The sequence below is a fragment of the Papio anubis genome, chromosome 1 (assembly GCF_008728515.1).
Source record: "Papio anubis isolate 15944 chromosome 1, Panubis1.0, whole genome shotgun sequence".
Classification (NCBI taxonomy): domain Eukaryota; kingdom Metazoa; phylum Chordata; class Mammalia; order Primates; family Cercopithecidae; genus Papio; species Papio anubis.
Window position 1 is genome coordinate 144,400,538 of NC_044976.1, and position 12,161 is coordinate 144,412,698.

The 12,161-nt window shown below is 35.7% G+C and overlaps 1 protein-coding gene across 5 annotated transcripts in view; it reads left to right on the forward strand.

The window, feature by feature from the left end:
• Positions 1–10,831, forward strand: part of GPATCH2 (G-patch domain containing 2) — a 201,804-nt gene extending 190,973 nt beyond the window's left edge. For 2 of the 5 annotated variants that reach the window (XR_001895551.2, XM_009187272.3), the window contains one exon: positions 5,643–6,729. Coding sequence is in view for 3 of the 5 variants with exons in the window: in XM_009187272.3 (XP_009185536.1) it covers positions 5,643–5,655 (13 nt within the window). In the remaining 2 variants the exon portion in view is untranslated. Of the gene's footprint in view, positions 1–4,230; positions 4,922–5,642 lie in introns of those variants that run through there. The other 3 variants (XR_002517433.2, XM_003893105.5, XM_021927155.2) reach the window with 3 other exon arrangements.
• The last annotated feature ends 1,330 nt before the right edge of the window (positions 10,832–12,161 follow it).

Here is a 12,161-nt window from a genome sequence, read left to right on the forward strand (position 1 = left end):
GGCAACTCCCCATGCATCAGAAAATGTTGATGATATAATATTGCAAGTTCAGTGTTCAGTCGGCTGAAAGGGTGGCATCTGGGATCAAATGTCCTAAGTTCAAGTTCTAACTGGGGTACTTTTTAGCTAATTGACTTCGGGCAGCTGAATTAGCTCTCCAAACATCAGTTTCATCTATAAAATGGGGCCAATAATACTCCCCTTTCAGGTTGAAAAGATCAAAAGAAATTATGAATATGGAAGCTTTTATAGTTTCTAAGGGCTACAGACATCATTGTATTCTGCGTTATCGAAATGTATCTGTGATATATTTGTGATACATGGTCCGTATACAAATTGTGATATATTGTTCATATACAAACTGAGAGAACCTAATATTGCAATTCATATATTCCTCAATGAATTTTTGTAGTGATTTGTACAATATCTCTGCTAAAAATTCTTATAGGGAATCAGATAAAGAAATGTATATAGGCTTTTGGAGTAAACTTAACCAAAGTTTAAGTCCTAGCTTACTCACTGTGTGGTCAAGGTTAAGTGACTTCAACTCTCTGAGGACCATTAAAATTTCCTTTTTGAATGAAGAGTAGAAATAATGAATATCAGATACCTAACAAATATACCACATGCTTTGTGTAGACATGCTTTGTAGTAGGAAGACCAAAAATGATTCTGATTATATTGTGGCAGATAAACATTCCTATCTGACTTCAGGGCCAAAACAGTTTTCTATTTGTAAGATTTATTTTTAATTTTTTGAAAATACATACTGTTTGATACATAAGCATTCCATAAGAAATATGTTTCGGTTTAACTAAAAACATCTGTTAATAAGAACACTTCCTCTTCTAAGCATGTCAATAACAGATCATGTCTTTTATTCTCTACAAGGTTTTTATCACTTAAGGAAAAAAAACTAGTTTTACATTAAATTTCTGTTATTTAAATAAGTCAGTGCATCATATATTTACGCACTTAACTATTTAAACTGATTTTAGTTAACAAAAGTATCATGAAGTATGTCTGCAATATTGCAGATAAAATTATAAACTAGTCTGAAGTAACGAAGCTTTTCTATATTAATAAATGAAATAATTAAAACATTAGACGACGAGTAGTAGTAACACCTACCACTTTCTCTCATCTTAAACTGTGCTTCATGCTGTTCCTTGAGTTCATAATAATAACAATCAAAAATCTGTGCCGCTAAATTAGTTACTGAGAACAGAGGACAGTATTATAACTTACCATTGTTATAACGTTGCTAATAATAGTGAGAATAGCCCAGCCTCTCAGCTGGCTAGTCAAGTAATGACGAAAAAAGTATGCGAAGAAAGAGTGATCACAAACTAATAAATGCCTTGTGAATACAGGGTAGGGACAGAGGCGGAGTACACTAGCTATTCTATGGGAAGCAGCATGTGTCACCTCCCCTTCCATTGGCTGTTTATCCAACATCAATACAACACTTTAGGAGCCAAATTACTAAACAAGCTGCCAATTAGGCTTGCAGTCAGCTGGATAGATTAGTGGCTAAGAGAGGCCGATATAAGATTTTCATCTCTTGAGCCAATTATGCAAGTGAATTACCCTCCACGGTACTCTTTGGAAGATTTGAGGGGAAAGGACCGACTCAGCTGTAATGGATATGAGAGATCCAGCAGACAGGGGGCTGGGAGCGGAAGCAGGCAGAAAGGTTAGCAGGCGATGTATTGCTAAAGCTGCCCGAGCAGGAGAGCCTTCTAGGAAAGGTCTTAAAGGATTTAACACTGCCAGGAGCAAAAGAAAGGGAAATTATGGTTGTGGTATATACTGCACTGAGGCTGAGTTGTTCCACTCCCAAGTCTTAATCTCATAAAAGAAGGATGAGAAGCCAACAGTAGACTTTACTCTAGAATCACTTTCCATGAATAATGAAGTCTCTGTTACTGTTTTTGTTTTTTAGGTTGTGTTTCTATGAGGAAAGATTTAGCATTTGAAGAATAAAATGTTCTTTTTTCTTCCGAGTACAAGATAATGCTTTCTTTTGTGTCATATTGTTTTATTTTTATGAAGAAAAATGAAACCATCATTTTAAAAAATGAGAATGAGTTCTTTTCCGTCTATACAAAAACAAAAGCATGAGAGTATGCTGATCACCCCTGGGCTACCCTGCTTGAAATACCAACATTTTAAAATTATAATAGTGAATCAATTATCATTTGCTGTTCACTTTAGGACTGAAAATGCACCATAATTTAGCAATTTTTATAGAAATATTTTAAATTGGCATTATTCTTTTCTTAAATATTAAACAAATTTTAATTCTGAACTTTTGCAAGCTATCCTATCGAAAATGTGAGTAAACAGATGTACAGCCCAGAGCAGCATTAGACCTCTGGTCTGGCTTTAGCTTAGGGTAGAATTAAATTAATTATGACAATCACCAAAAAATCAGGGATATGAGACAACATGCTAAGGCACTGTTTAACCTGACATACCTGATCAGCAGCTGTCCAGAAGAAACTGCATACCTTGGAGGTCTGTGGAGGTCTGTCCTGGTTACCACCACAGTCATGACTTCAAAATAAATTAATTGCTTTTGTGTTATATTCAGCATTTTTGACAAAAGACTTTTATTTTGTGCATGCGTGTATGTATTTGTGACTAAGGTCCATTTTTCACTGTCACACACACACACACACATATATGTATAATCTCTGTATATGCATTTTGCCCTTCTCGAGCAGTAAATAATGTTAGTCAAGAATTTTTGTTTGACATTAGATGTTGCCACTCAATAGGCAAGTAGTTGAAGGTTCTTTCTGTTACATGTTAAGGTACTTGTTTCCATGAGCTATGAATTCATTTGAGAAATCCAAAGCCAATTAATCATTGGCTAGTTCTTACTCCCTGTAAGGAATTTAGCAAATGGTAATGATGTGGTCTCTTCTTGGTCTTGAAATGCGCCAAAGATTGAAAATACCAAAATGTTTAATAAACGGCTTTGAAAATCAATTGATGATTACTCCATGGTAAATAAGAGGGTTGTAGGTATTAAAACCCATGTCTAGCATTTTGTGGCTTTCCTTGTTCTACAAGTAAGAATCACAGAGCGTGACTCGCTTGCTCTTCCCCACAATGTGAGATACAGATTACCAGATAAGATACACTGTTGGTTCAACGCTGACATTTCTTTTACTATTATTTTATTTTTTACTGTGAAATACATAGTTCAAAGAATACACTTAAAAATGTATATGTACAGTTTGGGTGCCGTGGCTCACACCTGTAATCCCAGAACTTTGGGAGGTCAAGGCAGGTGGATCACTTGAAGTGAGGAGTTCAAGACCAGTCTGGTCAACATGGTGAAATCCCGTCTCTACTAAAAAATACAAAAATTAGTTGGGTGTGATGGCACACACCTGTAATCCCAGCTACTCAGGAGGCTGAGGCACAAGAATCACTTGAACCCAGGAGGCGGAGGTTGCAGTAAGCCAAGATTTCACCACTGCACTCTGGCCTGGGCAACAGAGTGAGACTCTGTCTAAAAAAAAAAAAAAAAAAGTATATGAACAGTTTAAAGAACAATAATAAATTGGCCATTTGGGTAACCACAACTCAGGATAAGAAAGAGAACACTACTGTACTCTGGAGTCCCATTGTTAATATTTTTGTTATTCTTATTGATGTTTGAGATCCAAGGATCTTTCTCTGCTGGTACCACCATTCTGAACATAGTCTCAGAGAAACAGTAGGACAGAGAGTTACAACTTTTTTTTGGTAGTTGGGGAGAAGGTGCAAACAGTAGGACAGAGAATTCCAGCTTTTTTTTGGTAGTTGGAGAGAAGGTCCTGTAATAATCCTGAGTCAGAGAAGAAGAAAACTGATGATGGGAAAGGGGTAGTGGCAGGGTGAGGTGTAGGTTGGTACTAAAGAGACTCACGAACCTTTGAGGGTAGTGAGTGGTTATGTCAACAGCTGCCCATTTCAACCTCTGTCTAGGAAGACATGGTCCACATTTCAGAGCAGAAATATGCTAGAGCCAGGTCTCAGCTGCTATACCACAGGCATTCTATAGATATTTGGCAAGTGTTAGTATAGGAGGCCTATGGAGGGAATGGTGTCAAGCACTGTATCCCTGTAAATTTGAGCCCTGGTATAAGAGATTGGGCTGGGCCAAATATGTTCTCACTAAGAGAAAGGTTCTTTTAAGATACACTTTCATCTCTCTCTTTTTTTTTCTTACAGACTCCAATATTAGTTTGTTTGTTAACCACTTTCTTCTAAGAGGGGAGTAACCATGAGAAATGCTCTGATAATGCTCTGATAATCAGAAATTAAATAATTTCTGATTGCTTGTATCTGGTTAGCTCCAGATTTGCTATATTCCCTTTTCATACACGATAATACAATACCTGCTGCTAGAGGAGGAACAGAAATGAACCAATCAAGGAAAGAGCCAACCTGTGCCACGCCTGGGATAGACCGACCACGCCCAAGGCCCAGCCCAAGCTTGCAATTGAAGGAAAGAGCTCAAGTTCTTGTATTCTTTGACTTTCATAGTGTTTGTTAATTTCTCCATCTTTGGACTTCAGATATCTAGTACTTCTCAGTTTTTCCCTAGAACCAAATATACACTATCTATGCTCAACTTTTTCTATAAGGGCCCAAAAAAGAAAATTAAATTAGAAGTCTATTTTTGAAAATGTCATCAAAGAGAAAATGCTTAAAATTGATGCATTTTTCAATTGCCTGCTAACAAAATGTGGTAAACAACATCTATATCTAAATTTCATGTTAAGCACTAGCCAATCTCCTTTTTCAAATAAGGAATGAAGGGAGGAAGGGAGGGATGGAAGGGAAGAAAGGAGGGAGGGAAATAGGGAGAAATATATCTATCCCTGGAAGCCTGTGGAGGGAATTGTGGTCTATGTCCCTGCAAATTTATATAATATATTTTTTAAATTTTATAATATATGTATATTTAATATTATTTTCTTCTATTTTATTTCTACTAACTTAATTATATAGTCATTTAAATGTGGCCATGGAAGGAAAAGGAGGAAAGGAACTAAAGGATGCATACATTACAGACTGAATAATAAATAACAAGGAGAGAGATTATAAGAATGTAAATTCCTAGGAATTCAAGATGCCACCAGTTGTGCTTTTTGTTTGGTTTGGTTTTAGTTTTGGTTCTGTCAAATGTCAAGGTCATGGGCAAATGTAAGATATTACCATATATGTTGATGATTTTCAGAATAATCCATAAGGCTAACATGGTAATGAAAATAAATCCATTCGTAGGGTACTTTATGGTTTACTGAGAAGTTTCTTTACATACATGATCTCATCTGTCCTACAGGTTTCTGTGAGATAGGCAATGTAGGTTGTATTGTGGCTATTTCACAGATGAGAAAACAAAATCCCAGAGAGGTTGAATAGCTCACCCTGCTGTGAGGTGCTAGAATTGAAATTCTAAACAAGATCTTTCTTCCATTGTTCTCTCAGCTACAAGAAGTATCCAAAGATGAATACGCAGCCCCCTCTAGTACCTGATTGGAAAAAAGAAAAAAACTTAGGAGAACATCGTTTTCATAGCCTAATATCTTCAGCTGTGTTCATACTGATTAATGTGTGCTGTTGTTTTATCATTTCAGGATTTGTAGGTGAAAATGCGCAGCCAATCCTAGAAAATAATATTGGAAACCGAATGCTTCAGAATATGGGCTGGACACCTGGGTCAGGCCTTGGACGAGATGGCAAGGGGATCTCTGAGCCAATTCAAGCCATGCAGAGGCCAAAGGGATTAGGACTTGGATTTCCTCTACCAAAAAGTACTTCCGCAACTAATACCCCCAATGCAGGAAAATCTGCCTAAGAAAAGCAAAGAAAAAATGTTTTACAGACTTTATTCAGTATGTCCCATTGTTCTAAAATGATAACATGACTTCTGTTTTTGAAGCAAAAATGTACATTGCCTCAAACACATCACTCTAGCTTCCTTACTGCCTACAGTCCTACCATAGTGAGAGAAATGGGATTTCATCACAATTCATGGTGCTAAAATGAAAACCTCTGCCCTTTAATTTTTTTCAGTAATTTCCAGCTATTTCTAGGTATAAAGAGCAGCTCGTTTCTCTTATTTATTTTAATCTCATGTGTCAGTACTTTCTGATGCTTTGCTTAATTCATGTATGTGTGCAGTGCTGCAATGCCCAGACAAATGTGAGCACACCCACCGCTTTCTAAAATGGGATAGGCAGGAAAGGATTGTGTTTTATATCATCCCTATCTATTGTAACCCAATAGACCTGCCATCCCATCAGTGAAGTCCGAACACATCTTTGTTTGAAAGGCTTGTCAATTTCACATTCCTTGAATTTGGCTTCTTTGTGAGGATTTTCTGACAGAGTGATACCCATTAATTTTCTATCCTTAGACAATGTAGTGTGAAGTTCACAGTTGACAAACAATAATTAATGTTTCCCTTGGACATTTTGACAAAAATAAACCTCATCATTGTTATCACCAGAGTGCCCTCGACATTACTTTAATGCAGATTTTATAAATTTTACCTCATTTAGAACATAAAATGATTATTGAAAGAAAAATGTATTTTTTAAATTCACCATGATTGAACTGTAAATTCTATTAATCCAGATGTACTTCTACCTCTGTTTTCCCAAAGATTGATATTTTTTTTTTAAGATCAACTCAAGTGAGTAAATGGATTTAAAATTTTAATCATTGGAGTAATTTATTACAATATTGAGTCTATTTATATGAAGAGTTAAATGGCTCTCCCAGAACTCAGATTTCTGGCAATGGCCCAGCCCGTTTAGAAGGTGAACAAAAGAAGTAAATGGTACTGATTTGCCCTTTCTAGGACCCAAGATGTTACTTTAAAACCTAGCAAAGAAGTCCTTTTTATTATGTGCCTAGTATTGAGCTATTTCTGAGTCATTTGCTTCATAGTATCAGAGATTCTAAATTGCTTTTAGTTTAGAAGATCTTTATTTATTTTCCTCATTATTAACAACTTATGATGATTATTATTTTATTTATAATGGCTTTTATTGGTTGAGTAAAGACTAAGATAACACACGTGGATCACCTTTCTAATGGGTTTTTTAAATCTTGTCATTTTCCAAAGAGATTTTTTGTTTCTTTCTTTCTTTTTTTTTTTTTTTTTTTGACAGAGTCTGGCTCTGTCGCCCAGGCTGAAGTGCAGTGGCGTAATCTCGGCTCACTGCAGCCTCCCCATCCTGGGCTCAAGCGATTGTTCTGCCTCAGCCTCCCAAGTAGCTGGGATTACAGGTACCCACCACCACATCAAGATAAGTTTTGTATTTTTAGTATAGACATAGTTTCACCGTGTTGGCCAGGCTGGTCTTGAACTCCTGACCTCAAATGATCTGCCCACATTAGCCTCCCAAAGTGCTGGGATTATAGGCATGAACCACCACGCCTGGCCCCCAGAAGAGTTTTTAAAAGGTGTTAAAGGAAGTTTATACATGTAACAGACCTTTCTCAGGTGGTCCCCTAAAAAAAATCCTGCCAACTGGGGAGGCGAAGGCCAACCTTCTATTTGAAATTCTTCACAGTTTGCCAAATGTACATTTCTTGAGAATCATCTTCTTTCCCAGGGATATTGTGCCTAGAGGACAGGTTGGTTAGGGGACTATGGACGACCAGAAGAGATGTTCTTTTGAATCATTCTTATTGGATAAAGTAACCCCATGGACTTTCTACAAGTTTTTTACTTATAAATTTGCCATTTTTTAAACTGATATTTTCTAAATACTCATTCTGTCTCTGTAGCCAGGGAAAGGGGGAAGATTATATGCAAGTTTTAAAACTTCTTTGTGATAGTGTATTGTGCTCTAGGGTCTATTCAAAATTTGGTGTTTGAGCTTTTTCTTAATTTGATTGCCTGGAGATCTTCGAAAACCCTAGGATCTCAAAAAGCCAAGTTTGAAGCCACTGAGAGCAAACAATGAGGTCATTGTGAGCCTGGTTCCAAATTCCTGAGGACTTGGCTGTTCTTTTTCACCTTACTATGTTCTAATGGAGGTAAAAACCCTTGTAGTGAAGAAGAGCAGTATATATATCAGACTAGTGTATAGAAACTTCTTCATTAAATATTGCAGTCCTTATGAATGCTGTTTATTGTTGCTGTTCTGGCCAGATACAGATCTTCCGAAGCAACTTCTGTAGGATGTACATTTAGGTTCTCTAACACCTCAAAAAAATTCTTCTTTGTATTTTCAGCTAATAGAAGACAGTTCTTCATCTTGACGCCCTCTATGTGTTTCACAGAGGACTTAAAATACTTCTTATTCTGTTGAAGTGTTTAATTGTACAGAATATATGTACTCTACAGTATATGTGAATCAGCACTCAAAGCAGAAAAGTGATAACATCCCAAGCTTCCCCCGTACTCCTACTGACATGCCCTCAGCATTCAGTCTTTAAGAAAATTCAGTGCAGACCTGATGTTCTGGTTGTACCTGAACTTAATTGGAGAAACAAGCACAATTAAAACAGGAATTTTTTAGTATAAATCAAATGTCTTTCACCATCTGAAGCCCACTAATTTGTGTTTTATATATAGTTACAGTTAACTTTTTGCCAGTTATGATGTCCATAGAACCCCAAGATTTAGAGTGTATCATTTATATTTCCTTTAAAAGGTAGTAAGATGTTTCTTCTGCTCCTTTGTGAAGCCACTCTTCTACAGTATCTGTAGCCTTATAGCAAATTAATTGGTTGTACTAAAAATTTTAGAGAGTGCATAGGTCTTCCTTTTCTATCCTAATTACCTGCAATAGCCTAGAGACGGTGAGCATGATTACATTAGCAACTTGACTGTTTAAAAAATTTATTTGTTATACTTGATAATGACCAGACTGTGTGCTGGAGTCATTTGTTTCCTTCTTTTCTGCTCCCCAAATACAATATTTAATTTGGTTGCTTTTATTTTTAAACTATATGGTACCCTTTTAAATAAGAATTCATTGCTAATTAAAATCTGCCCATAAATTGGTCTCAGCATTTAAATACCATGTATTTTATAACTCATACTGTGGTTATCAAACAGAAGTTAACACAGTAGGGGTAAAGAGATACATAATGTGTACCTATAGGTGTATTTATAATGCCTGTGTGCAGTATACAGACATAATTACAAAATATTGCATTTTATTAATGTTTATATTAACATGGAAAATTGGTATTCTTGTAAATTGAACTGACAATTGCTTCTATTCAGTACATTTCATTTTGAGCAGATATTTCCCAAAAGAGAAAAAAATAACTGTTGACATGCTTTTTAAAACCATTTTCATCTATATTTTGTCTTTCAAAAAGAAAAGTGATCTAAATTGGCATTGTAAAGAAATCGTTAGCAAAAAATTTTTTTTTATTTTTCTTTTGGTAGAAAGTTATATTAATAGTACAACAAAGAAGGAAAGAATAAAACCTAATGTTTAAGACCATTATTTATAAGCAGTCATTGTCTTTGTGCTTTAAATGTTTCCCTTTTACCTTACAGTAATTTTTTAACAGTTGAAAGTACTTCGAAAATTAGTTTCAATGAGTACCCAATGACAATTAGCATTTAATAATGCAGTTAAGTTCATTGTTATTAAGCCTTGAAAAATTTCAATACCTCAAAAAAATTAGAGAAAAATATTGGTAAATGTATTTGATTCACAAATGTATTCATAGTCGATTGTGAGCTGCTCTACCACATTTCCCTGTTTTTATTGTTTCTGTGAAGCTTCATTAGGCTAACTTGCTTAAGGTCTCTTTCCGCTCAAGGATTCTGTGATTCTAATGTAACAGGGTACGCAGGCTCTCTCTGACCGCTTAAAGTATCAGAGTTCAAATCTGTTACAATCACTCCATTTCCTTTTGGAAAGTTGTGCCTCTCATAAAGCTGCTTGGACATTTTAAGTGTTTTGTAGTACACATTAAAGTGTTGAGTTTTGTTTGCTGTAAAAGGCATTTCACTATGTTGACTAAACTTATCTTTTCTCCCAAAAAAACTGAGTAAAATTGTTAAAATAAGTAGGGTGTTTTTTTTTTTTTTTTTTTTTCATGCAATAGGTATTAAATACTCATTGATTTAACAGGCTTGTAGTAATATATACTCAACTGGCAAGTGGACCATGAAAGCTCCTTCTGCTGGGTTCCTACTAAGCAAAGACTCATTACTTTACACACCTGACACTTTAAGTAGATCCAGATTTGTCTCCAGCGAGTCACTGCCATTAACTGCCAGGAGTATGATCTACTATTGCCACTTTTAGTTTTATCTGTACATTAGAGTTGTCTCCTGTCTTTGAATTGTCAGACAGTTTAAATCATTCTCAGATCCACATACCTCCCTCCTGTTGCAATATCAGAATGTCCTGTATTTGTTTCTTAATTTTTCAAGGCTGAAGTAAGGTTAACATTGAGGGCTATTTTTTATGTTTCTTTTTTTTTTTCAGTTTGAACTTTCAAGATAAATTGCTAGTATATTAAGAGTGTATAGAATGCTTGATTTTCCAGCTGTAAGACTGTAGAGATAAAAGTATATTATAATAGTATCCCAAGTAAAACAGCCAAAACTATCTTCTCTTTGCATCTTCCTATTAAATTTCTTTTAAAAAAAAGTTTCTTTCTTTATGAAAACAGTATTCTTCAATAAAAATAGAAAGACTGAGAGATAGTATACTCACTCAATATATGCTTTTCAAATCCAAACAAATTCTTCCATCACTTATTGAAGTTAATTTATTCAAATGCCAGAATTTCATTTATGATAAGTAAATGAGTTTAGAGAAGATAAAAAAAAAAACAAAAAAAAAAAAAACTAAAGTTCTGTTAGATGACTGACAAATCTGGAATTCTAAAGTGTCTCACTGATGCCTGTAATTCATTATGGAAACAGTATAGATAAACCATCTTGCATATACGAGGCATGAAATTCATAAAATAATTTTTAGACGGTTGTGAAGCACTTGGGGAAAACACATTAAAAGTTTGAAATTTATAATGTGCAAAATCACAGTATTTCTAATACACTGGCCACAGCGTTGTTACGTTCTCAGCAATAAGTACAGTGGTCTGCAATCTGTAAGGCTGGGTTCTTGATCGTCCTACCTCTTTATATGCCTGTCCTTTTATTGTACCTCTTCTCATTCCTTTGCTGTTTTTTGTACACACACATCTTAGTCTACTTCACATGTTTTAATATTACAAGACAGTCTTCCAAAAGGAGTGAACAATTGCCGAGCACACAGGAAACCAGCATGTTTTGACTCCCACGCCATTGTATTTCTCCATTAGGTCCCTTAACAACTCAGCTAGAAACAAGCGGCAGATTTTTTTCCCTGACTCAGTGAGTAATTGTCTGCACCGTAGTGACAGATGTGCAATATAGCAGCTTCTTCAGGAAAAAATTAACAGTTTGTCCAGCATGTCAGCTCGCTCTTTTTAGTGCTTGGGAGGTCTTGGCCCCATTATAGATGATTTAGAAATTGAGGCAAGCAAAGACCAGCTGCCTGCACTGAAAGCCTTCGTTAGTCGGCCTCATCTGCATTCCAGGACTCACTTACATCCAGAAATTGGTGGAGCCCCTCTGGCCACAAGATGAGTATGGGCTGACAATGCCTTGATTTGTTGAGAGAGAGAATAAATGGGTTTTTCAGAAGATGAGGAAATATCACCATTACTGGCCAATTTACAGCATTTTATCTGTTCTTCAAACATGTCACTTTTGTTATTGTTGCATGGTAATTACATAGTGAAACGGAAAGAAAACAAATTCTGGTTACGTATTCAGATGGATTGCAAAATCATATAATCCTGATAAATGCCCATTTATGATACACATGGATGAAAGGTTCATTTTAATTTTGAATGGCTAGCTCAGCCATAAATAGCATATAGGATTAAATTCCAGAGAATCTGATTACATCAAAGCAAACAGTCTTTCTCTTTACTTCTTCAGATTCAGGAAGATACCATGAGGCATTTTCACAAACAGGATTTTCCTGAGACAACATGAAAAGTGAATTCAGAATTGCATTTTCAAAAGAATAACTCCCAGTAAAGCCCGAGAGAGATCTTGTTCTGGGGATCAGTTGACTTTAAAGGCTTCTCAACAAGCCGGTGGACCAAAAGAT